The 27185-nt window shown below is 41.1% G+C and overlaps 1 protein-coding gene and 1 long non-coding RNA gene across 2 annotated transcripts in view; one reads left to right on the top strand and one right to left on the bottom strand.

Moving 5' to 3' along the window:
• Window positions 1-27185, top strand: part of daam1a (dishevelled associated activator of morphogenesis 1a) — a 265075-nt gene that overhangs the window by 235829 nt on the left and 2061 nt on the right. The window contains exons 20-26 of the mRNA XM_086003291.1: window positions 3455-3561; window positions 4585-4673; window positions 16428-16596; window positions 18199-18306; window positions 20475-20535; window positions 21856-21987; window positions 24187-24357. Of these exons, the coding sequence (XP_085859417.1) occupies window positions 3455-3561; window positions 4585-4673; window positions 16428-16596; window positions 18199-18306; window positions 20475-20535; window positions 21856-21987; window positions 24187-24357 (837 nt within the window). The remainder of the gene's footprint in view (window positions 1-3454; window positions 3562-4584; window positions 4674-16427; window positions 16597-18198; window positions 18307-20474; window positions 20536-21855; window positions 21988-24186; window positions 24358-27185) is intronic.
• The window catches only part of LOC147109389 (uncharacterized), a 64645-nt gene continuing 57748 nt past the window's right edge, over window positions 20289-27185 (bottom strand). The window contains exon 3 of the long non-coding RNA XR_015080264.1: window positions 20289-21461. This is a non-coding gene — a long non-coding RNA (uncharacterized LOC147109389). The remainder of the gene's footprint in view (window positions 21462-27185) is intronic.

A 27185-nucleotide genomic window follows, 5' to 3' on the forward strand; every position in this document is an offset into this window, starting at 1 on the left:
TGATGGCGGTCTCGTAGGTAGTCATGTCCTCGATGAGAGTGTATACTCTCGGGCTCAGTTGCGCCTGCAGGACACTTAGTTTGGATGCCTGAGGGACGCTGGATTCTCTCAGGTATGATTCGAAGCAGACCAGCCAGTGTTTAAAGTCTGCGGCTGAGTTTGCTGCTCGTGGGTTCAGGTCCAGGTACGGCGGTCTGAGGGCTCGCAGCCAAGCTGGCTGGTGTGGCTGTGCTCCTGGGAGCTGCGCTGGTGGCTCCTCCGCCGGTTGTGACTCGTTGTCGGACATCATTAAATTTAGTCAATAAAATTGATATACCTATCAATTCCTCCAATAAAAGGCGAAGAGTTACGAAGGTGACTAAAGGTTTTTATTGACTAAATAACAGAGCCCACTCTCGTGGGTGATCCGATCCAAGCAGGAGGAATACCAGTCAGTCGCTCACCTTTATACCTGGCCTGGTGGGTGGAGCCAAGGCGGAGTCGGCGGTGGTCATCCCAGGTATAGCAGTGTGGCAAGAGGCGACCTCGTACCGTGATACAATAGTGGTCAGTGATACAGTTATAACGAACAGTGGTGAACAGTGCTAACTACTAACAGTGATACGATAGTGAACGTGGTTTACCACACTGTCCTAAATGACACTGAAGTAAGTACATCCCAATGTGTACACATTATCTCTTCCATAGTAATAGAATAAATGGCACCTTTATAAAGTGCAAAAAGTAGATGATTAGTATTAAAATGTACTGTAATTTACTAAATTAAAAAACTTAAATAATTAATACTGTAATTAAAATTGAGTTGAAAGCCGGAACCATTTTTTAAATTAAAATTTCAAGCAGGCCGTTCTATAGTGAAGTTACTGAGGCAAGCTCTTAAACAAAAGCATATTAGTGCCAGATTGCTTGATGTCGTACAGATGGACAGTTTTGTGTTTTTCTTTGCATTTGTTTGTGTATTGGTTGTTCAGTTAAAGAAAACTAATGTACCACCAAATCAGGTTGTTTAGAAATGTGTATATTAAGGGTTTATTTAGAAATTCTCGTACATTCACTTGAATATTGTTTACCTGTTGGGGAGTGGCATTAAAAGGTTATTAATACTGTTTCAGTTAGTCATGCACTTTCTTAAAAAAAAAACTGTTTATTGTGGATTTAAATCTTTTTGCTCTGAAATACAAGACCTCTTTAATGAAGTTAAGTGATTTGTAAAAAGTTTGAGTAGTGGATTATGAATTACATGTGGTTTACAATTTGAAAGTACAGACAGCTTTTCTGTTCATGTTTGACATATATAACATTGCTTTAGGGTGACAGAAGCTGGCTCGTTATTTTATAGGAATCTCCTTGCACCTTATTCACTTCTCTTTCATCAATTCAGCTTCATGCTGCCACATCTGACTGCCATTAGTCAACTGAGTGGACACAGCTGGTTACAGTTTAAAATGTGAACAAAATAAAATGGTTCTTCTTTCAAGATTGCATGAATTGGGAGCTTTGTAATGTAGTCCAGATCAAGGGTCTTCGCTCCTTAAGATGAAGGAAAGGCATTAAAAGCACCAGTCACTGCCGACTGTTGCCAGTTAACCAAACCAAAAAGTAACCTGAGGAAAATACAATTTCACAACTACTTCAAGGACTAAGTTCTCTTGTAAAATGTTTGTATTATGAGACTTGAAACCTATTGATGTTTAGATCATTAAGGTCACAAGTCGAGGATAAATTGCCTGAACCAAAGTCTTGAAGTATCCATAGAAAAATAAAAACTGGGAGGGAGCTTAGGGGTCTGGTACAACTTTGAGGTCAAAAGAGGGAGTATGACTCTTCATTAATTACCACAAGAAATTTTTTATTAGTGTTTTTAATTGTTTTGTTTTACAAGTCTAGTTAAAATTGAATTGAGATATTCAAAATATTTGTTGTAAATATTTTGAATGTCAGTAACCAAATGTATTTCAGTTAAATAGAATCCACAATGCTCAGACAATTAACCTGATTTCAACATATTTAAACGTTTTGTTCAGCTGTAGGTCAAATAATCTATTTATACGCGAGTACTAGGAGTACTTTGCTATACTCTATGCAGTTGCCAGAACAACCTCAGTTGGTGCTTCTGAAATGTTGTTAATTAGCACAGCTTATCAAAAAAGATTGATTTTTTTTTTTTCGACCACACATTTCCTCCTTCCACTTGCCTGAAGACTTTGGTAGGATACGGGTTCCATAGATGTTGATTACGTTCTGATACCTGACCCAAATGAGTTTAGGCAGTGAACATTGCTGGGGGTATTTGACCATGAGGAGCTTCAAAGCTGAGCCTGATCTTGTTCTCACCTTGTATCCACGTACTAAGACTGGATAGCCATCAGGAACCACAGCAGATTCTTCTTTTCCCTCTTTTCCCCCCCCCCCCCTTTTAAACTCGAGTGCTGAGGCTAATTGTAGTGATCCTACCACCACTTCAATTGCGATCAGCTAACTCTTTAAACAGGGATCAAACTAAGCATTCCTGGTCTGTATGGCTTGGTCTTAATCAGCTAAGCCATCAGGACAGCTTGTCTAAATTTCTAACTGATTTTGTACTACTATAAACATAATTTAACAATTGCCTCTGGTAGAAAGAAATTAAGTAGGAATTATGTCCCTGATACCAGCAAGTAACACAGTCTATATGCCCAAACTGATGTAAGAATTTTTCCATAAGGCTAGGAAAAAATGTTTGAAGCTATGGGCATGAATATGGTCCAGATTAATTTCCATAAAACCCCTACAGTCATTGGTAGTGCGCCGCCCCCCCCCCCCCGCCAAATCAGTTTAGGTTGGATTCTTACAAAAGCAAAATACTGCGGATGCTGGAAATCTGAAATAAAAACAGAAAGTGCTAGAAATACTCAGCAGGTCAGACAGCATCTGTGGAGAGAGAAACAGAGTTAACGTTTCAGGTCGATGACCTTTAGGTTGGATTCTTTCCTGAGATGAAGGAAAGTTTTGTAACTTATTGCACTACCTTAGCCATCTAAAATGAAATTGCAAATATTCAAAAATAAATGGTGCCTGAAAAGCATGTTGGCACAGTGGATTGATCTGCAGTGCATTACACCATGTAATGGGAGATGATCAATCATGCCATTGTGTAGAAGTTCCTAAAAGGGACCGGAGGCTCCACATGCGGAGAGATGAAAGTTGATCGAGCTGGTGACTTGTCTTTGGGTTATTCAGGTGCAACCTAGTTCATGTTTTTGGAGAAACTTTTTAGTTGGAATGCTTTAATTGGTTCTTCAGCTTTTTGTTTTGACCAGAGATATGTAGCACAGGGAGTGTTCAATTTGTGGGGGGGGAAATCAAAAACTAACTTACAAGAACTGAGTTAGATTCTTCAGGTTAATTGTACGAAGGTAAACAAATAAAGCCTATTTTTGTGTTTTATAGAAATTACTTATGATTTTCCTTTTAGCTGTTGAAATTTGTCCCCGAGAAGAGTGATGTTGATATGCTGGAAGAACACAAACATGAAATTGAGCGCATGGCAAAAGCAGACAGGTTCTTGTATGAAATGAGCAGGTATGTACATCAAAACACTGATGCAAGCAAAAATCTGTGAACTAAACAGTTTAGTGATGCCGTGCTTTTGTATGCCAACATGCTGTTCCCTATGTTATTAGGGCACATATTTTTGTCTGCAAATTCCCCAATTGGGGAGTTCCCATCAGGGCTGGGTTATCTAAAAAGGCAAGTGAATTGGAGGGCACTTTCATGGAACTTGTAGACTGTTCGAATATTATTTGCTTTGAACAGGAAAGGAGGAAGCAAAGTGGGGGATAAAGAGACTGACAAAAGATTTTGTGTATCAAAACAATTGTATTTTTTTATATTAAAAATATTAAGCCAAAACTTTCTTGAACCAACAAAAACATTTTCAAATGCACAAAGGATTTTTCAGCTTCATTTTATTTCTTGACACTGAACTACAGTCAGAAACACAAATGGTTTTTCACACTTGGAATGCAACAACCTATAGTTTTTTGGTAGTGTTATAGACGTAAAGATTTTAGGTAGGTTTCTGTGCCATAATTTGATCAATATTTTAGAGACTGTCTATAGTTTTAAAAATTTATACTAAGAAATGGCTTTAAATACAAAAGGGGTGAAATTCAACTTCAGTGGGGGCGCAAAATGGCGGTAGCAGATCGGCAGCCAGTTATACACTCTGCCCCAATTCTTCTTTCCATTGAAGTCAAGAAAACAAAATTGGGTAGGGTGCATAACAGGTGGCTGATCTCATTTTGTGTCCCTGCCAAAGTTGAATTTCACCTCCAAAGTCTTAAATAATTGGAAGAAACACGTTAACGCTTTAGGACTTGTTTGTGTGTGTATACGGAGAAGATTATTTTTGCAGGTAGTAGTTTTAAAGTACATTAAGCTCCAGGATGTCACACCCTAATGTTAAAATGTCAATGTTAGAAAGGAAATGCATATTCGTGTTAGAATGATCTGATTTGAAAGATAGCAGGAATTCCATTTTAATAAAATTGCTGCTAAACACTCTGCATTCACGTTTACATGTATTGATTTTATTTTCACTAGAATTCCTCACTACCAGCAGAGATTACAGTCCCTGTATTTCAAGAAGAAATTTGCTGAAAGAGTAGCTGAAGTTAAACCCAAAGTTGAAGGTACAACTTTTGTTCTTGTCATCAGGGCTTCTTGCTAAAAGCCATTGTATAAGAGAAGTCATAAGGTTTATTTTAAGAATTTGCAATGGAAAGCTGTTGGACATTTTCTTTAATATTGCATGTGACTTCTCTTCTGCAATTTTACACTTTGTCATGCTGTGTGCTGGAAACACATAATGTGTGCCAATAGATTTATAATATACCAATTTTTTTATTTACAGTGTATAAAATTAAAGACTGTGGTGTTCAACAATAATCATAAGTTAAATAGTTTTTAGTTAGTGTGTGTAAACACAATGGGGTAAAAATTGGGTAGCGTCTTGAAAAAGTTAGTGCCCCCGCAGCCAATTTTCCCAGGTAGCGCCCCGAGAGGGAGGAGGGGTGCTACTGGAAGCACTGCGGCACGTTACGCTGTGGTACTGCAGGCCTTCCTCCCATTATTAAAGGAGATGGGCCTGGCGCAGCGTGTCCCGGCGACCAGCTGGGACACCAGGGATCGGGAGTGCTGGCAAACGAGCCCAGCACTCGAGAGAAGTGCCGGGCTCACTGAGAGCAGCCGGCACGCCACGCGAGGGCTTCATGGGGGCCAGGGACAGCAATGGGGGCAGGTGCTAGCAGGCGGTCAGCAACAAAAATGGTCGCCCACCACCTCCCCTTTAACTAGCGTTGCCCCGGCCGCAGGTAGGCCCCTCTGACCCCAGCAGACGTAGCATCTGGCGGTAAGTCGGGGGGTGCCACCCAATATTACAGCCGGGGCACTGCGCAGGGCGATAAAGTTAGCACCGCTGCTAACCTCCCGCTGAATTTCGCGGGAAGCATTAGCGGCGCTGCGCCCAGGCGCTAGTTGATTTGCGCCCCGTAACGGGAGGCGCAAATAACCGAATTTAGCCCCCAATGCATATTACTGTACCTTGAGAGTGCCACACCCACTCAATTAAATTTTTTCTGCTGGAAGTGGTTCACCTCAGTGCATTAGGCCCATACAAGAGTTAAAATTTGCTCTACTTATATTTACAGGTTTTAACTGGAAAAGGTTGTGTACTTCCCCCTAAATTTATCAGGAGACATGCCGATGAAAAGCATAAAGTAATTGGAACTTCGATTGTCTACCCTAATGAGGCCCCCACCTTGGTAGACCCCTCAAATTTTAACGTCCCACAAATAGTACCCGAAGCATTAGAATTAAGACGTCGTTGACTTTCTCTGCAAATCCTCATCTGGTGTGAAGCTCAAGTGGTGTAAGACTATCTGCTGATGGTGGTCTTACAACTTCCAGTTTCAGCGCACATTCATGTTGATGTACATCAGAAATCCATTGCATTATTGCCATTGTGGTGGTATAATGACAACTATAATTTATTTAAATAGCTTCAGTGCAGTTAAACAATTGAACAGGAAAACCAGTCAGGTATATTATTCCAAACTAATTTCTGTGATCAGAGCTTGTGATTTTCTAAGACTTGGCCCTAATTACAATGGTGCATTTTGTTTATGGACCGTTATAGAACAAGCCTGCAGAACTAAACATATTGGGCCAGATTTTGCTGTCAAAATTACGATGAGGCTAATGCTGCTCGTTGTTATTTATGCGTAAATGGTATAGCAACTTCAGGCGAGGGACAGATACGCAGTTAAATGCGAATAACCAAAAGTTGCTGTCTGAGTTGCGCTGTTCAGCCGTTAGCTTCAAGAAAATGGTATCTTGCTGTCTGCCTCACCATTGAAATACATTGAATGTGATGAAGTTGCTGCATTTGTGCAGTAGATACGAACTAAACTTACTACAGAAAGTTAAGTCTTGTCATTTCAAGTCTAAGTACCCTTTAAACGATGTGATAAGTGTTAATTACTGCCAAACAACCTCTGACACTGCAAGTTAACTATTGTGTGGAGTCTCATTTCTTCAGGTATTAATTGTTGGAGATTTATTAAATGTCAAATTTAAAATGTTTAAATGTTTTTCTTTTCCTTTTCTGTCTCTCTCGCTCTCTTAATCCAATCTTTCTTTCCCTCTTCATTTCTTTCTTTACCTGATTTGACATTGAATTCACCCACTCTAATTTAGACTTCCTCCTCAGTCCTTATGCTGTTTATTTCTCAATCCACAATATGATTGGAGATGCACAGTTACTTGCCCTGTTCACTCAGGTCCCAGATGCCCAGTTTCCCTCGCTGCGATGTTATCAGCTCGTACTTTCAGCAACTTGCCATGCAAAAAAACCTAAATGGCAAGGGCAGATGCATTAGATGCCCTGCTACAGCAAATTGTGGCCCATTATCTAACTATCACAATATCAACAATCAAGGCACTATGAGGGTGAATTTTCGCTGAGGTTCTCCTGCTCATCAGCCATAATTTGGTGCAAGAGTCATGGAATATGGCATCTTTCTGGGGTTTCCGTGGGTCTTCCGCCAAAATTAGGGCAGACAAGTGGGAGAAGCCTAGCGGAAAATCACCCCATAAAAATAATACACATATATATAAAATATTGTGTGGGAAAAGTGAGTTAGTCCTACATAGGATATACAGCACAGAAATAGGCCATTCCGCCCAACCAGTCCATGCCGGCATTTATGCTCCACTCGAACCTCCTCATCTAACTCTGTCAGCATAACCCTCTATTCCCTTCTCCCTCATATGCTTATCTAATCGCCCCTTAAATGCATCTATACTATTCGCTTCAACCACTCCCTGTGGTAGCGAGTTCCACATTCTCACCATTCTCTGGGTAAAGAAGTTTCTTCTGAATTCCCTATTGGATTTCTTGGTGACTATCTTATATTGATGGCCTCTAGTTCTGCTCTTCCCCACAAGTGGAAACACTCTCTCTGTATCTACTCTAAAATCATGAACGGTTTTGATAAAGAGCTCTATTAGGTCACCCCTCAGCCTTCTCTTTTCAAGAGAAAAGAGACCCAGCCTGTTCATCCTTTCCTGATATGTATACCCTCACATTTCTGGTATCATCCTTGTAAATCATCTCTGCACCCTCTCCAGTGTCTCTATATTCTTTTTATAATATGGCAACCAGAACTGTACGTAGTACTGTAAGTGTGGTCTAACCAAAGTTCGATACAGGTTTAGCATAACTTCCCTACTTTTCAATTCTATCCCTCTAGAAATAAACCCTAGAGCTTGGTTTGCTTTTTTACGGCCTTGCTAACCTGTGGCTCAACTTTTAGTGATTTGTGTATTTGTACTCCGAGATCCCTTTTTGTTCCTCTACCCCACTTAGATTCTTACTTTCCAAGTAATATGTGACCTCCCTATTTTTCTTACCAAAATGTAATACCTCACATTTATCTATGTTGAATTTCATTTGGCAATTATATACCAATTCTGCAAGTTTATTAATGTTTTCTTGTAATTTGTTGCAGTCCTCTGCAGTATTGACTATCTTCCCCACCACCCCCCCCCCCCCCCCCCAAAAAAAAAAATTTGGTATCATCTGCAAATTTAGAAATTGTGTTTTTGATCCCAAAATCTAAATCGTTAATATAAATTGTGAACAACAATGATCCCAGCAGTGATACCCTACTCTCTGCTTTCTGTCTTGAAGCCAGCTAACTATCCATTCTGCTACTTGTCCCCCTGACTCCGCATTCCCTAACCTCCCAGAGATGCCGGGGAACATAGGGTCTGATGAAAGGGTGGAACTGAAAGAAATCAGTATTTGTAGGGAAATGGTGTTAGGAAAATTGATGGGACTGAAGGCCGATAAATCCCCAGGGCCTGATAATCTACATCCTAGGGTACTTAAGGACGTGGCCCTAGAAATAGTAGATGCATTGCTGGTCATCTTCCAGAACTCGATAGACTCTGGAACAGTACCCATGGATTGGAGGGTAGCTAATGTTACCCCACTATTCAAAAAAGGTGGTAAAGAAAAAGCGGGGAATTATAGACCGGTAAGCCTGACAGCAGTAGTGGGGAAAATGCTAGAGTCCATTATAAAAGATGTAATAGCAGAGCACTTGGAAAGCAGCGACAGGATCGGACAAAGTCAACATGGATTTACGAAAGGTAAATCATGCTTGACTAATCTACTGAATTTTTTGAGGCTGTAACTGGTAAAATAGATAAGGGAGAACCAGTGGATGTGGTGTATTTGGACTTTCAGAAGGCTTTCGATAAGGTCCCACATAAGAGATTAGCGTGCAAAATTAAGGCACATGGGATTGGGGGCAAGGTATTGACTTGGATAGAGAACTGGTTGGCGGACAGAAAGCAGAGAGTTGGAATAAACGGGTCGTTTTCCGAGTGGCAGGCAGTGACTAGTGGGGTACCGCAAGGATCGGTCCTAGGACCCCAGCTGTTCACAATATACATTAATGATCTGGACGAGGGAATTGGATGTAATATCTCCAAATTTGCAGACGACACAAAGCTGGGTGGGAGGGTATGCTGTGAGGAGGATGTCGTGAAACTCCAGTACGATTTGGACAGGTTGGGTGATTGGGCAGAAATATGGCAAATGCACTATAATGTGGATAAATGTGAGGTTATCCACTGGTGGCAAAAACAGGAAGGCAGATTATTATTTGAATGGCAATAGATTGGGAGAAGGGGAAGTGCAAAGAGACCTGGGTATTCTTGTGCACCAGTCGCTGAAGGTAAGCATGCAGGTGCAGCAGGTGGCTAAGAAGGCAAATGGTATGTTGACCTTCATAGCAAGAGGGTTCGAGTACAGGAACAAGGATGTCTTGCTGCAATTGTACAGGGCCTTGTTGAGACCACACCTTGAGTATTGTGTGCAGTTTTTGTCGCCTTATCTGAAGAAGGACGTTCTTGCCATTGAAGGAGTGCAGCGAAGATTCACCAGGCTGATACCTGGGATGGCAGGAATGACGTATGAGGAGAGATTGTGTCGACTGGGCTTATAATCACTGGAGTTTAGAAGATTGAGAGGGGATCTGATCGAAACCTATAAAATTCTGTCAGGCCTGGACAGACTAGATGCAAGAAGGATGTTTCCGATGGCCGGGGAGTCCAGAACCGGGGTCATAGTCTAAGGATAAGGGGTAAGCCATTTAGGACTGAAATGAGGAGGAATTTCTTCACCCAGAGAGTGGTGAACCTGTGGAATTCTCTGCCACAGAGGGCGGTGGAGGCCAGTTCATTAAATATATTCAAGAAGAAGTTAGATATATTTCTTAAGGCTAAAGGGATCAAGGGATATGGGGAGAAGGCAGGGACAGGGTACTGAATTTGGATGATCAGCCATGATCTCATTGAATGGCAGAGTAGGCTCGAAGGGCCTACTCCTGCTCCTATCTTCTATGTTTATACATTAGTCTATTATGTGGTACCTTATCGAAGGCCTTTTGAAAATCTAGATAAATTACATCTACTGCATTACCCTTGTCTACTCTCTCTATTACCTCTTCAAAAATTCAATTAGGTTGGTCAAGCAAGACTTTCCCTTTTGAAATCCATGCTGACTATTTATTATTATATTTTTAGTTTCTAGATGTTCTTCCATTTTCTCCTTTTTAGTAGGGATTCCATTATTTTTCCTACCACCGATGTTAAGCTGACTGGTCTATAGTTCCCTGGACATGTTCTATCTCCCTTCTTAAATATAGGTATTACGTTAGCTATCCACCAGTCCTCTGGCACTACACCTTTTTCTAATGAATTACTAAATATGTGTAGTAATGCCTCTGCTATCTCTTCCCTAGATTCTTTTAAAATGCATGGATGTAATCCGTCCGGACCAAGGGTTTTATCCTGAGTTTCATTAGTTTATTTAATATATCTCCTAATTTTATTTTAAATGCAGTTATCTCAATACTAATCTCATCATCCGATGTCATCTCCACCTGTTCTATCTCCCTGCTAAATACAGTCCTATACAAAAGGTTCATTAACTTTCGTGTGGAAGTTTATTACAAAATCTACTGAATTCATGTTTTCTTGTGGCTGCCATAGGCTTCTGGGAGACCAATGAAGCTTTACATGAGCCGTGGGCAAGTGCATCTTTTTATCCAGTTAGGTTAAGTGGTATATCAGAATTGTAGGACAATATATTCAGACTAATTATACCCCAAGCAAATTGAATATGGTGAAAGTCTGTTCATCAGTAATTTGTTTTATTGGAAAGAAAATTCACAAAAACAATTGTGCCAAATCCTTAGTGAAATAGTTGAAAAAACTGATTCCTTCTTATTAAAAATCAGAACCTAGCTCTTAATATCTACAAATTATAATGGTAAGCTATTGTGTGCATCAATTTTAACCGGTGCCAGTTGAAAAAACAAATGGCATTCAAATGTAAAAAACCTTGACCTGATCAGTAAAAATACAGGGTGAGCACATGCAGTTACCGCGTTGCCGCACAAAATGTTGCAAATTCTATGTTTTCTCTTTGGGTAGGAGCCAGTCAGACACTTGGGCCCCGATAGTAATGGGGGAGCGCGGGGAAAACCCGGCAAGGCCAGGGACGTGGAGCCCCTGCTGATATTAACGGCAGCGTCTCATTTAAATAAAAGAATGCGGATTCCTGCCTGACAGCCGGACAAATTGACAGCCTGGCTGCTAGGCGGGAGCAGGAAATTGTAGCGGGAGGCCGCAGCCAGGGACCGCTAGTGGAGGCTCTGTCTGCAATCGAGAGGGGTGCTGGAGGATTTGGCTGCGATTGGGGGTGGAGGGGCATTCTGGCCACGATGGTGGGTCTGGCTGCAGTCGAGGGGGGAGCTGAGGACAAGGGAGGCCCAAGGCTTCCTTGTGAGGTTCACAAGGAAACCTGAAAAATAAATTTACAACTTACCTTCTGACCCTTTTCTGGCCCAGGATCCAGCTCCTGACAGGTTTTGCCTGACAGGGGAGCCGACACTGGTTCCTTTACCCGCTCAAGACTCAGCTTGAAATTGCAGATCAGGTCCTGATGACATAATTGGACCCGATCTGCATATTTTAACTAGGACGCCACTTCCTTCCTGCGGGTGTCCTGCTCACCTATTCAAAAGAGCAGGTTAATATGGGGGCACAGTGGGAAGGAAGTGGGATCGGTCGGGTGGGGGCGACTGACTCCGGTTATTTTAATTGCAGCTCCTGCCTGGTTTCCGCCAGGCGAGGGTAGTTAAAATTGGTCCCTTGGTGTTGAGTCGTACCAGCCAAGCTCGGTCACACAGGAGATCAGATCATGGATCAGTTTTCAAAACTTGTGCAGGAAGTGTATCCAGCTGCAGCTACTGACAGACCGCATTGCTGGAGCTGCGAATGGATACATACTGGAGCATTCGCGATGCTGAGCACATCGTGGATAACACGTTTAGGGAGTTGGTCACACCGCAGGTAAAGGCTGCACAGGCAGGAAGGGAATGGGTGACCGCCAGGCAGGTAGTGCAGGGGTCCCCTGTGGCCATCCCCCTCTTTCAAACAGATATCCCACTTTGGATATTGTTGAGGGGGATGGCTTATCGGGGGAAGGCAGCAGCAGCCAACTTCCTGGCACCATGGGTGGTCCTGCTGCACAGGACGGGAGGAAAAAGAGCGGTGGAGCTATAGTGATAGGGGCTTCTATTGTAAGGGGAATAGATAGGCATTTCTGCGGCCACAAACGAGACTCCAGGATAGTATGTTGCCTCCCCGGTGCAAAGGTCAAGGATGTTTCAGAGTGGCTGCAGGGCATTCTGGAGGGGGAGGGTGAACAGTCAGTTGTTGTGGTGCATATAGGTACCAGCGATATAGGATAAAAAACAGGATGAGGTACTAAAAGCTGAATATAGGGAGTTAGGAGGTAAATTAAAAAATAGGACCTCAAAGGTAGTAATCTCAGGATTGCTACCAGTGCCACGTGCTAGTCAGAGTAGAAATAGAAGGATATTTCAGATGAATACGTGGCTAGAGGAATGGTGCAAGGGGGAGGGATTCAAATTCCTGGGACATTGGAACCGCTTCTGGGGGAGGTGGGGAACCAGTACAAACTGGACGGTTTGCACTTGGGTGGGACCGGAACCGATGTCCTCGGGGGAGTGTTTCCTAGTGCTGTTGGGGAGGGTTCAAACTGAAATGGCAGGGGGTTGGGAAGCAAGGATAGAATCAAAAGACAGGAAGGAGAAAAGCAAAAGTGGAAGGCAGAGAAATCAAGGGTGTAAATCAAACAGGGCCACAGTAAATAAGAATTCTAAAAGGACTAAGAGTGTTAAAAAATCAAGCCTGAAGGCTTTGTGTCTTAATGCGAGGAGCATTCATAATAAGGTGGATGAATTAGCTGCGTAAATAGATGTAAACGGATATGATATAATTGGGATTATGGAGACATGGCTCCAGGATGACCAAGTCTGGGAATTGAACATCCAGGGGTATTCAGGAAGGAAAAGGAGGTGGGGTAGCATTGCTGGTTAAAGAGGAGTATAACACAATAGTAAGGAAGGATATTAGCTCTGATGATGTGGAATCTGTATGGGCAGAGCTGAGAAATACCAAGGAGCAGAAAACATTAGTGGGAGTGGTATACAGACCCCCAAACAGTAATGCTGAGGTTGGGGATGGCATTAAACGGGAAATTAGAGATGCATGCAATAAGGGCATAGCAGTTATCATGGGTGACTTTAATCTACATATAGATTGGGCTAACCAAATTAGTAACAATACTGTGGTGGAGGAATTCCTAGAGTGTATATGGGATGGTTTCCTGGACCAATATGTCGAGGAACCAACTAGAGATCAGGCCATCTTAGACTGGGTATTGTGTAATGAGAAAGGATTAATTAGCAATCTTGCTGTACGAGGCCCCTTGGGTCGGAGCGATCATAATATGATAGAATTCTTCATTAAAATGGAGAGTGAAATAGTTGACTCAGAGACTAGGGTCTTGAATTTAAATAAAGGAAACTACGATGGTATGAGGCACGAGTTGGCTAGGATGGATTGGGAATGTTACTTAAAGGGGTGACGGTGGATAGGCAATGGCAAACATTCAAAGATCACATGGATGAACTACAGAATTTGTTCATCCCTGTTTGGCATAAAAATAAAACAAAAAAGGTGACTCAACTGTGGCTAACAAGGAAAATTAGGGATAGCATAAGATCCAAGGAGAGGACATATATAATTTGGCCAGAAAAAGCAGCAAACCTGAGGATTGGGAGCAGTTTAGGATTCAGCAAAGGAGGACAAAAAGAGGGGGAAAATAGATTGAGAGTAAGCTTGCAGGGAACATAAAAACTGACTGTAAAAGCTTCTATAGATATGTGAAGAGAATAAGATTGGTGAAGTCAAGCGTATGTCCCTTGCAGTCAGAATCAGGGGAATTTATAATGGGGAACAAAGAAATGGCAGACCAATTAAAAACACATTTTGGTTCTGTCTTCACAAAGGAGGACACAAATAACCTCCCAGAGATGTTGGGGAACATAGGGTCTAATGAGAGGGAGGAACTGAATGAAATCAGTATATGTAGGGAAATGGTGTTAGGGAAATTGACGGGATTGAAGGCCAACAAATCCCCAGGGCCTGATAATCTACATCCTAGGGTACTTAAGGAAGTGGCCCTAGAAATAGTAGATGCATTGCTGGTCATCTTCCAGAACTCGATAGACTCTGGAACAGTTCCCATGGATTAGAGGATAGCTAATGTTTTTTAAAAAGGTGGTAGAGAGAAAACGGGGAATTATAGACCGGTAAGTCTGACATCGGTAGTGGGGAAAATGCTAGAGTCCATTATAAAAGATGTAATAACAGAGCACTTGGAAAACAGTGACAGGATCGGACAAAGTCAACATGGATTTACAAAAGGTAAATCATGCTTGACTAATCTACTGGAATTTTTTGAGCATGTAACTGGTAGAATAGCTAAGGGAGAACCAGTGGATGTGTTGTATTTAGACTTTCAGAAGGCTTTCGATAAGGTCCCGCATAAGAGATTAGCGTGCAAAGTTAAAGCATGCGGGACTGGGGGTAAGATACTGTCTTGGATAGAGAACTGGTTGGCAGACAGGAAGCAAAGAGTTGGAATAAGCGGGTCTTTTTCCGAGTGGCAGGCAGTGACTAGTGGGGTACCGCAGGGATTGGTACTGGGACCCCAGTTATTCACAATATATATAAATGATCTAGATGAGGGAACTAGATGTAATATCTCCAAGTTTGCAGACGACACAAAGTTGGGTGGGCGTGTGTGCTGTGAGGAGGATGCAGAGAAACTCCAGTATGATTTGGACAGGTTGGGTGATTGGGCAGATGCATGGCAAATGCAGTATAATGTGGATAAATGCGAGGTTATCCATTTCAGTGGCAAAAACAGGAAGACAGATTATTATCTGAACGGCAATAGATTGGGAATAGAGGTGAAGTGCAACGGGACCTGGGTGTCCTTGTGCACCAGTCGCTGAAGGTAAGCATGCAGGTGCAGCAGGCGGTTAAGAAGGCAAATAGTATGTTGGCCTTCATAGTGAGAGGATTCGAGTACAGGAGCAAGGATGTCTTGCTGCAGTTGTACAGGGCCTTGGTGAGACCACACCTTGAGTATTGTGTGCAGTTTTGGTCCCCTTATCTGAGGAAGGATGTTCTTGCTATGGAGGGAGTGCAGCGAAGATTCACCAGACTGATACCTGGGATGGCAGGAATAACTTATGAGGAGAGATTGGGTCGATTAGGCTTATATTCACTAGAGTTTAGAAGAATGAGAGGGGATCTCATTGAAACTTATAAAATTCTGACAGGACTAGACAGACTAGATGCAGGAAGGATGTTCCTGATGGCGGGGGAGTCCAGAACCAGGGGTCACAGTCTAAGGATAAGGGGTAAGCCATTTAGGACTGAGATGAGGAGGAATTTCTTCACCCAGAGAGTGGTGAACCTGTGGAATTCTCTACCACAGAAGGCAGTAGAGGCCAATTCATTAAATATATTCAAGAAGGAGTTAGATATATTTCTTAAGGCTAAAGGGATCAAGGGATATGGGGAGAAGGCAGGGACAGGGTACTGAATTTGGATGATCAGCCACGATCTCATTAAATGGCAGAGCAGGCTCGAGGGGCCGAATGGCCTACTCCTGCTCCTATCTTCTATGTTTCTGAACCATGAAAATTCCAAGTTACATAATTCAACTCGGGCATAGTATTTAAAATAAGCAAGCAAGTACTATACCATAATCTGAGAAATATTGGCAGAAATGTAACTACCACTGATTTCAGGAAATGTCAGCCCACGCAAAAAAGCATTCCTTATTTATGCGACACTAACATTTCTATTGAGCAGTTTCAGAGCAAATCTCCATCAGAATTCAACTGTTACAATTTTAGTCAAATTTTAACAAAATATCTGGCCCAATTTAATTCAAGGGCTTGTACTTGCATCTTTTTTGTCATGCCTAGAATGCTACTGTCATGTTTCAGGACCCACCAAATGAAACTTTGAATTAGAGGTTATTAAAAAAAATTATTTGAATTGAGTGTATTATATCCAGGGTTGATTATGAAACCTGGCAAATGAAGTGTCTTGTTTATCAGAGGAGCTGGGAAGGTTGCTCCTTTATAGCAAGTTTGTTTTGTTTACTATTTTAATGCAAAGTTCCTGGTGCAAATTTCATTTTATTTTTGCCAAACCATCGAAAGTGACAAATTTCATTGCTTTATCACTTCAAGCAAAAGCTTAAGCTAGCATCAGAATATGCTTTGAGTTTCTTTTTAATTTTGTTAAGTTGTAAAGTTTGTCCATTTAATTTTAAATATTTTGTACCTCAGCTGGGATTTAGTATACTATTATCAGAGCTAGTTTCACCAATGTGATTTGTTTTTTTTATTTTCCAGCTATTCGTTCGAGTTCCAAGGAAGTTCTGCAGAGCAAAAATCTGAAGCAGCTGCTGGAGGTGGTTTTAGCTTTTGGCAATTACATGAACAAGGGACAAAGAGGCAATGCTTATGGTTTCAAACTCTCTAGTCTCAACAAGATTGGAGACACCAAGTCTAGTATTGAAAAGTAAGATATTACTGACTCTGCTCGTTGATTGTTGATTGCTGCTTTGTCAACTTTAGAGGCAGTGCTGCTCCCTGTTACCTTACCTAGATTATAATCAAAGATTTTTCTTCAGTCTATTATGCTTGTTGGCTATAGAGGCTAACATTAAAACTGAACAAGAACATGACCTTAGCAGAGGCTAGTCTTCCAAGTGTTCAAAGCCGGGTTGGGGGTTTACACATTAACCTCAGAAATCAGTAAAACAATCCACTTCAACTCTTCAAGTCTGTTCTGCCATTCTATTAGATCATGGCTGATCTGTACCTGCCTTTACTTCATATCCCTTATGATACCCTTGCCTAACAAAAATCTTATCGATCTCGGTCTTGAAAATGTCAATTGACCCAGCATGCACAGCCTTTTGGGGGCAAGTGTTCCAGATTTCTTCTACTATTTGTGTAAACAAAAAAGTGCTTCTGGATTTCACTCTTAAAAGGCCTATCTCTAATTTTAAAATGGTGGCCCCTTGTTTTGGATTTCCTCACCAGAAGAAATAGTTTCTCTGTATCCACCCTATCAAATCCCTTTATCATTTTAAACATGTCAATTAGATCACAACTCGACCTTCTGAACTCAAATGAATACAAACCAAGTTTATGCAACCTGACCTCATAATTTACCCTTTAAGCCCTGGTGCCATTCTAGTAAATCTTTGCTGTACCCCCTCCAAGGCCAATATATTCTTCCTAAGCTGCAGTGCCCAAAACTGAACGCAATACTCCAGATGGGGTCTAACCAAGGCTCTGTAGAACTGAAGCATCACTTCCCCACATATGAATTCCAATCCCCCTTGAGATAAAGGTCAACATTCCACTAGCCTTTTTGAATACTTTTTCTACCTGTGCACTAGTTTTTAATGATTTGTGTTCATGGACACCTAAATCCCCTTTCTCCTCCACAGCTTCTAGTCTCTCTCCATTAAGAAAATACTCCAATTTGTCTCTCTTGGATATAAAATGGATGACCTCACACTTCCCCACATTGAACTCCCATCTGCCATAGTTTTGCCCATTCACATAGTCTGTATGTCCCTTTGTAACTTCCTGCTTTTATAAATTGTTATAAAGAAGTATGCACTGTGTGCTTTTAATGCAGATTTATTGGACCACACCGAAAACCTTCAACAAATTGGTACTGTTCCAACTGAGATTAGTTGTTTGCCCTTCTCACGCCGTCCCTACCCCTTTGACAATGCCTCCCTAAAAATTCAGCCGTCATTCACATAGAATCTCCATATGCATCTTGCATAGCGTCTCCAGCATGGTCAAATGTCAGAGGGAACAGATTTGGCTTTAAATTAAGGAGTTGATGATTATACCAGAAGGAAGTACCTTTTTTTTTTGTTGAACATTTGGACATTGGAAGTTGATCACAGCAGGGGATAAGGTTATGTTTAGGGTTTCTTTTACATTTTACTCAGTCCAGATTGGGAGGAATTAGGAAGATATTTTGGCCATTTTGTGACTGCAGATTCTTTTGGGGTTCTCTTTGATGTTGCATCATAGATTCTTATTGCTTTGTATCTTTGCGTAAAAAGAATTAACATTATTATTCTTGTTCAAGGAACATTACCCTTTTGCACTATTTGATTACAATTTTGGAGAAGAAATACCCAAAAGTGGTGAACATCTATGATGAGTTGCATAGCATTCCTGATGCAGCCAAAGTAAAGTAAGTTCTCAAGACATGTGACTGCAAATAATTAGTGTAATGAGAGCCTTACGCAACACGCTTTTGAAAGATTAAACCACTTAACCAAATGATGGTTGAGCCATCCCTATTTATTTCAGTTAATTTGCGAATTTTTTCGGGCAACAGTGAATTATACGTACGGCGTGTGATTCAGAAACAGATTTCTTCATTTTTGTCCTTCACGTATCGAGCTGTTAATAGAATGGCAAAAATTGTGCCACTTTGAGTGCTAGTGATAACATAGCATCAGGTTTTTAGTCCTGCAATTCTCCCTTCCATGCTGTATAAAAGATGCACGGCTTGGGCAGCATCACTTCTGTTCTACGTTGTCATCTCAGACAACATGCATCTGTAGGAATGAAATGTCTCTTGTTTCATGCAACTGAAAAAGTACCAGCAGCCCTTCTCTACCCTTGACATCCAATCCTCATGCCAATTTCCCTCTTGTTGAAGCATTACAGGCTATGATGGGGAAGAGAGTGTTTGAAGACCAGGACCTCAAACCCGGCACTAAGCTCATGGTCTACAGAGCAGCAGTGATACCCGCCCTGCTGTATGCCTCAGAGACATGGACCATGTACAGCAGGCACCTCAAAGCACTGGAGAGGTACCACCAACGCTGCCTCGGCAAGATCCTGCAAATCCATTGGCAGGCTAGGCGCACCAACGTCAGTGTTCTTGCTCAGACCAACATCCCCAGCATCGAAGCTTTGACCATGCTCGATCAGCTCCGATGGACGGTCACATTGTCCGCATGCCCGATACGAGACTCCCAAAACAAGCGCTCTACTCGGAGCTCCGGCACGGCAAGAGAGCCCCAGGTGGGCAGAGGAAACGCTTCAAGGACACCCTCAAAGCCTCCTTGAAAAAGTGTAACAACCCACCGACACCTGGGAATCCTTGGCCTAAGACCATACAAAGTGGAGGAGAAGCATCCGGGAAGGCGCCGAACACCTCGAGTCTCTTCGCCGGGAGCAAGCGGAAGCCCAGTGCAAGGAGTGCACGTTAACCCAAGCACCCCACCCACCCCTTCAACCACCGTCTGCCCCACCTGTGACAGAGACTGTAGGTCCCGCATTGGACTAATCAGTCACCGGAGAACTCATTTTTAGTGTGGAAGCAAGTCATCCTGGGTTGAAGGAGGAGACAGGCTACATGCAGTGCCTTTATTTTTATTCATTCTTGTGTTATGGGCATCTCTAGCAAGACCAGCATTTATTGACCATCTCTAGTTGCCCTTGAGAAGGTGCTGGTGAGCCCCCTTTTTGAACCACTGCAATCTGCGTGGTGAAGGTGCTCCCACAGAGCTGTTAGATACGGAGTTCCAGAATTTTGTCTTTCTAGGTGGTGGAGGTCGTAGGTTTGGGAGGTGCTGCCGAAGAAGCCTTGGTGAGTTGCAGCAGTGCAGCCTGTAAATAGTACATACTGCAGCTACAATGAACCAGTGGTGGAGTGAGTAAATGCTTAAGGTGGTGGATGGGCTGCCGACCAAGCAGACTGCTCTGTCCTGGATGGTGCCAAGCTTGTTGAGTGTTGTTGCAAATCAGGCATTGGTACTTGACACTGACTCTAAAAAGTGGGATTTGTCAGTGATGAGATTGCGCATGATGATGAGCCAGTCATAAGCACTGGTAACACTGGCGGGGTAGGGTGGAGTTGGGTTGGGATAAAGAATGTGTGTCTTTTGGAGCAAATAACTTTGTCTAACTTCATAAAAGCTGAATTAAACTACAGCTCAAATGACTGGATTGCTGAAGCATTGTGAGTTCTTAACTATTTCAGAGCTGATTTCCACTCCTTGCCAGTCTGGCTGAGTGACCTAGATGATGATGATCTCAGCATTCACTGATTATGTTTAATTGAATAATCATTCTAGAAATGCACCAGAAAATAAACAGATCTTGGAAATTATAATTTAACTGCTTGGCTTTTAGATGTAACATTGATGATGATGTCATTCTCCCCCCCCCCCCCCCTCCCCATAAAACAACCTGATGTTCTAAAATGTCAAAAAATCAATCTCTAATCTTGGAGAAGTGGGATTTAATTTTTTTTTAAAGTTTAAAATGGGATTTAGTGTTAATGATTGGAAAGTTGTTCTCTGTATCATGTTCATTTATCAGAGATGTGTGATTTTTTTTTTGTAGTTTGATTGAGCTGGAAAAAGAATTCAATAGCTTGAGAAGTGGTCTGAAGGCTGTGGAGAATGTAAGTATTCCCTGTACTTTTTTTCATTGTTATAGTCCTTGTTAGATTGTTTTCTTTATTATATATTCAAAGGAAGCCAGGGTGGGAAGCCTTGACGGTCATTAGTGTTATCCCATTTCCCTTCACATCAGACGTATTTCCTTCCTCCACTACATGTGTGCCTTTTCCTTTCCATATTGTGCACTTGTATTTGCACCAGAGCACCCCGATTTCTCTGTGTCAAATGTAACTTTTAATAAGCTTGTTACAGTTAATTCAGCGTTTGCACATTTGTACAAAATATTTCTACTGATAGTGCGATGTTGTGCTGACACTTGGAGGTGACCAGGAGTCGTGCATTGTACGTGATCTGCATTTCAGTCACAGGAAACACATTGGCCAGCTCTGATTTGCTGGTTACTTTGTGTTTTTATTTAGCTTTCCTGTGTAATTCTATTGTTACAGGCATTTAAAAAGGGGGAAGCTAGATGCACAAGATCAACTTTGTAGGATTTTTTAGTGGCTTGTCCTTCTCTGCATCCTTGGACTACCTTTTAGAATATTATGAATTGTAATACGATAAACTAGTTAATAGCATTATTTCTGAAGTTAGAATTATTTTGCATTTCGTTAACTATGAAATCTTTATGAATGTTATTTTTAGTGAGGCCTGAAATAACATTACATATCTGATTTCTTGGTCAGAATACAACATTTCTCCCCTTTATGATTTGGATTTGGAATTCAAATTATGGTATTTTAAAAAGTAAAGGCTGACTTTTAAGTTATTTTAATAAGTGCCATGTTATTTGTGCTGACAATTATGCCTATGCATCACAGATGGAAATAAGTGTACACTATTCAAAAAGGGTGGCTTTTTATTGTTGGCTTAGTAACACACTTTGCTGTGATCTTGCACGATTCCTGTTTGTCTTTCATCTTTCGTGCTTTAAAGAAAAGTGGGAGGAAAGCACAAATGAAGTTGGAAAGGGGAAATACTCTAGTACTGTATTTATACTACGCAGCCTTTTAAAGTGGTTAGCTAACAATTGTCATTTAATTGTTTTGGTAAAATGACTCTTTGTAATGTGATACAGTTTCATCAGCAGAAGCTAGAAAAGAGCTGATGAAAAACATGGCTGCTGCTAGTCAGACTACCGCAAGCACTTCTGTTCTTCCCCCCACCCCTCTGCCCCGAGTATCAATATTGAAGGAGTTTTGTAATCACTTGTCAGTGCTATAAACTGTCAAGATCTGTGAAGAGGGGAAAATATTTAAACAATGTTTTTTTTAAACTGAGTTATTAGAAAAGTAGATCACTTTCTGTTTTTTTTTTCATAGGAGTTGGAATATCAGAAGTCACAACCTGCACAGTCCGGTGACAAGTTTGCTTCTGTAGTGAGTCAGTTTATCACTGTTGCAAGTTTTAGCTTCTCTGATGTGGAGGATCTTCTGTTGGAAGCTAAAGATCTGGTAAATTAACATACAAAGTTTTAAGTATTTTTAGAATCTTGTATCCCTTTACTGTATCAACCCAGTACATTTGAAGTTTTATGGGACTTGTGCCCCCTGTGGACATGAACCCCATTTTTTCTAGTTTTCTTTCCTTATACCTTTCAGTCTCTCCATGCCATGGACTTGCTGCGTGAGTGTGCATCCTGCTCTTGGACTGCTGGTAATACTGCCGTGGCACAGTTGTAGATGGAGATTCACTATCTCCCAACAGGGAGTAGGCTGGTCACTGCTCAGCAACTCCCCATGCAGGATGACTGAGATTGAAAACTATGGAGTCGGGGAGTCAGACGTACTTCCTTCCACTCTGGTGCCACATGATGATGTTCTAACGTGGAACAACATCGTACTGCCACTAGTTACCTGGTTTTAGAACTACACAACCAGAGCCAGATATTTGCTGGCAGAGTCAGTATAAATAAAATGATTTGCCATTTTCAGCTTCTGTACTAGCACAATTAAGACTGCTGTTTCTAGACCGCTTACACAGGAGAAAAAAATGGTTACATCAAGTCAAGATCTGTGGCAGAACTGCAAAAGTCAAGTGCTTATAGAATATTAATTGAAAAATGACCTATTTTATTTAAGAATCTATGGGAAAAGAACAGATTCAAAAAGTTAGCCTTTTATTGTTGCACTGTTTGAGTCCTGAACATTAATTTTATTCCAATTGGAAAATAACATTTTTATCAGTCCCTGCTGTCAAACACGAATTTTGTTAGAAATTCATTGGCAATCAACTTTTTAATATGGTTTATTTTAAATATTTAATTGTGTTGTAATCTTCCCTATAAATTTTGGTCTGCCTGTTTGCATCCATGACTCATCTTGGGAAGTGAAAATCTTTTGTCTTTGAGTGGGGCCCTGTTGTCATTATTTAATATCTGAACACAAATGTGCCTAACATCGGCCATGTAGAAATTAGCTCTGTAATGAATATTTTTGACCACCTGATGATCTTAGGAATTTCTGTGGTTATACATCCTTTATTTGAATGCTAAGCTACATGCCTAGCTTCTGTGCTTAATAAAATGAATACGTTTCCCTCAGACCTATAAAGAAATGTGTACAGATGGTATTAATAGTGAAACTGTATGATGAGAGGAAATAAAAGCTACATCAAAGCAACTTAGTAAATTAATGTTTTACTCATAAAATGTTTACTATAGTTTTATGATCTAAAATAAATTGTTGTGCACTACAGTGTGTATTAATCTTTTTACTGCTGCTTTTATTGGCTCTTGGTAAAGGGGGAATAGGGATGAGGAGCAGAACAAGATTTGGGAGAGCGTGGGTGGGGGTTGAAGAGACATGCTGAAATCAGGAACAGATAATACCTAACTAGATTGCATATTAATTCATGTTAATGTGCAGATCCTGCTCCAGTAATTCTGTGCATGATGTGGCACTGTTGTATAATATTAGAAGACTATGGTATAACTAGAGCATTGCTGGATTAGCACAATTGAAGATGGTGGACATGTAAATCAGCTTTTCTTTTTGGATGGGGGAGACAGAGAGAGTGGTGCCAAATACTGTAGTAGAATGCAGATTTGTGCCATGATTTACTTAGTCTCTTGCTAGAGATGATGAGTTGTGAAGTGGCATTTCCCAGAAGAGGGGGGGCAGGGAGACTGCAGGTTATTGAACCCAGGATCAGAGTAGAATTGGATGAGGTTTGGGATTGATGCAAGGGAAGATGAAATCCTAATATAACTTAAAAATGTAGATGAGGAAGGAATTTCCAGAGTTTCAAAAACATCTCTTGTTCTAAAAATGTGTCTCAGAAATCTCATTGCTATTTCGCAAAATTTGTAATTTATCCAATTGGAAGAGGTTTATTATCGATATCTTAAAAAGAAGTAATTGCATCCTGTGTTAGCAGCTAGTACTTGGCCAAGCATCAGATTTTGGGTTACATATTTTGAGCTGAAATCCATGTGAGGAATGGAAAGATTCGTTTTTTTTTTAAAAATCATAAGTTGAGAGAATTTTCTGATACGTGCAACTGAAAGTGGACAAACAATAGTGAACTGTACTGTTTGAGCAATTTTATCTACTGGAAAACTATTTCTTTGGTGTTACAAATGTGCTTTCTGTTTTTATATTGATCTGTAAACAAATTTCTGTTTCCCTTCTCTTCCCCATCTCCCCTCCCAGTTTAATAAAGCCGTAAAGCACTTTGGAGAAGAAACCGGCAAAATACAGCCTGATGAATTCTTTGGGATTTTTGATCAGTTCCTCCAAGCCTTCGCAGAGGCCAAACAGGAAAATGAGAACATGAGGAGGAGAAAAGAGGAGGAGGAACGAAGGGCAAAAATGGAAGCACAGGTCAGATGATATGAATTTCATAGGAACATGAAAACTCTAGTGTGCAAGCTAAATAATAGCAAATTTGAACAAATATAGCTGTTTGCAGAATAAATAGGTATCCTTTGATTTTTATATTTGGAAATAATTGGAAGGTAGTAGCAGGAATGAATGACAATTATTTCAAGTTCCATGTATACTTTTTTTTAAACTGTCTCTTTGAATTGATCTAGATATCCCACATGGATTGACCTATAATTTCTTGTTCTTCATTCCATGTCATTGCATTCATTCCATGTCATTGCATTCAGATAGTGCTGTTCTAGCAGTTACCAGGCTTCAGTGCGCTGGAAAATAGTCCATTCACAGAGAATTGGGCACAAAGATTTGAGTCATTTCCTCCCAAGTGTGGTTGTCCCTTCCTGGCTTATTGTTTGTGAAGTGCGAACTGACTCAGCTTAGGTTAGGATGTAATTGATATTTACGTCCAAAGGACCCTTTACAGATTTCTAGCACAACAGCATTGTGTGTGTGATCCTTCTCCCTATATGTTTATTTCTTGCTTTTCTTGTAACTAATTACAAGTTGTATGCTACCAGTCTTGTAGATGCATTTTTGTATTCATACATGGCCTGGAGTGTTCCTTGTTTTGGTTGTTCTTTACCCAGATTACTTTTTTAAAATTCATTTGCACATGTGATGTTAGCAATAAGAGAGTCTTTTAGACCAATATAATAATGGGATCCATTGAAATACTAGCAAAAAGGATGCATAATTACTAGACCAACATGGGCATTAACAGATTGAATGAATAGATCTACAAGAAATATATATTACTCCTTCCAGTTGATGCTACTATTTCCTAAAGCATTTGTATGGTGAGAGAGGGCATTATGGAGAGTAGGTACAGTACTTCCAAAGTGGCATCACGTTTGCAGAAAAGTTTGATGTAAAAAAAACAAGAAAGCTCCTGTTATATGTTGTCTTAAAGCCAGACATTTTCAAATTATTGTAATTCTGATGCAATTCAGATTTTTCTGAGTTCAGAATGTTGTAGATCTGGTGTGGAGCTCCTCCTTATCCAGTGTAACCAAGGAAACTTGATTTTGGACAAGTAGATTTTGTAGCTGAGGATCATTTTGAACCCCGGATGTGTACATTAAATTAATTATTCAATTGCATTGTTCACAGCTGATACTGGCTTGGCATCTGTGGGTTAGTTGCATTTAGTTTTTTTAGTTTGCATACTTGCTTTTACGTTAAAGATCCTTTATAATAAAGACAAGGGGCAGGATTTTCATTGGTCTGTGGAGGCGGGATTGGAGGCACGTGAGAGTTTAAAATCGCGAAATCGGGGGGCATGAATCCATCCCGCCTCCATGCCAGTTTCAAAGGAGGCGGATAACCGACCTGTGCTGGGACCCGCCTCCCCAAGGCGGGAAGGGGATTAGTGCCAATTAACTGCCTGTTAACAGGTAGTTAACAGGCAGTTTTTAGCCTAATCCCTATTTTTATCCCTGAAGTGTGGGATTCCCGACAGCTCCAAACTACGCCAAGTTAGCGAGGCAGACCCTCGGGCTGAAGGGCTTGGAGGGTTCGAGATGTCCGGTGTTCAGGTGAGTGATGGGTGCATAAGTGCAGAGGTAAGTGTGTTTGGTGTGTGTAGAGTGTTTAAAGAAGTTTTACTTACCTTTACAGCCTTCCTTCCTTCAGGTCTCGGGAGTCCCTCATCTCACCGGTACAGAAAGCAGAATGGCTGCGAGCTGTCAAAATCTGCAGCATTCTGCTTTCTGTTCTGGAGAGATCTCTTAAATCAGCCTGAGAGGAAGGAATTAACTTAGTGTACAGATTGTCAGTGTTTGACAGCTTCAAATAGCTGTCAAATGCTGATATTTTATCTGTCAAAAGCTCTTGACAGATGAAATGTCAATCTGTGATGTCACCTGTTGCCGGGTGGTCCTTAATTGGCCTGCTGAGCCCGCTGGGCGGGCTCAACAAGGTCAATCAAGTGAAAATCGCGTGGGTTGGCCACAACTCGATGGAGGCGGAACTACAACCCCAAAAGTTGTAGTCCCGCCTCCAGTATCAATCCAGCCCACCGTGTTCTAACTTTAAAATTGACATAAGCCATCACCTTTGATAGGTTATAAATGTAGGCATGATGTAAGAGATACACTAGTAACAAGTAAAGTCAATCAGGTCATTCATTGAGTGATAGCAAAATACTGCGGATGCTGGAAATCTGAAATAACAACAGAAAATGCTGGAAAGGCTCAGCAGGCCAGGCAGCATCCATGGAGAGAGAAAGAGTTAACGTTTCAGGTCTGGGACCCTTCATCAGGCCTGCTGAGTATTTCCAGCATTTTCTGTTAATTCATCGAGTGAGTTGTAGTTAATGGATATATTTTTCATATTGCTGGCTGTCATATTTATGCAGTCTTATTATTCCCCCAACTTATCTTTTAATGTCTCTTTTGGTATGTTCCTACCACCCAACAAAAATTTGTGATGTTGCTTTGTCATTCTGATGTGTTGTATCAATAGTATTTTTTTTAACAATAGGATACATAATGGCTAATTGAAAAGATCTTTTACTGACAATGTGGATATTACATTGTCCTTGATTGGATATTTGTTCATACAGGAGCTAAAATATAACTATCATTAAACAAAGCAGGTTTGCTCATCGGATCTCCTAGGACACTTTAATACATAACATGAAGTCTTCTGCTCCTCCTCCATTTCTATATAGAGTGATTGTGGAGGCAAAGTGATAGTTTTTTGAAACCTTTTTTTTAGCCTTTTTTTTTGTTTTCTTTTAGTGAGGCTGTGAGTTAGCAGTAAATTCT

The sequence above is a fragment of the Somniosus microcephalus genome, chromosome 12, assembly GCF_052327205.1.
Source record: "Somniosus microcephalus isolate GS21.2 chromosome 12, FLI_Smic_1.0, whole genome shotgun sequence".
NCBI classification, from domain to species: Eukaryota; Metazoa; Chordata; class Chondrichthyes; order Squaliformes; family Somniosidae; genus Somniosus; species Somniosus microcephalus.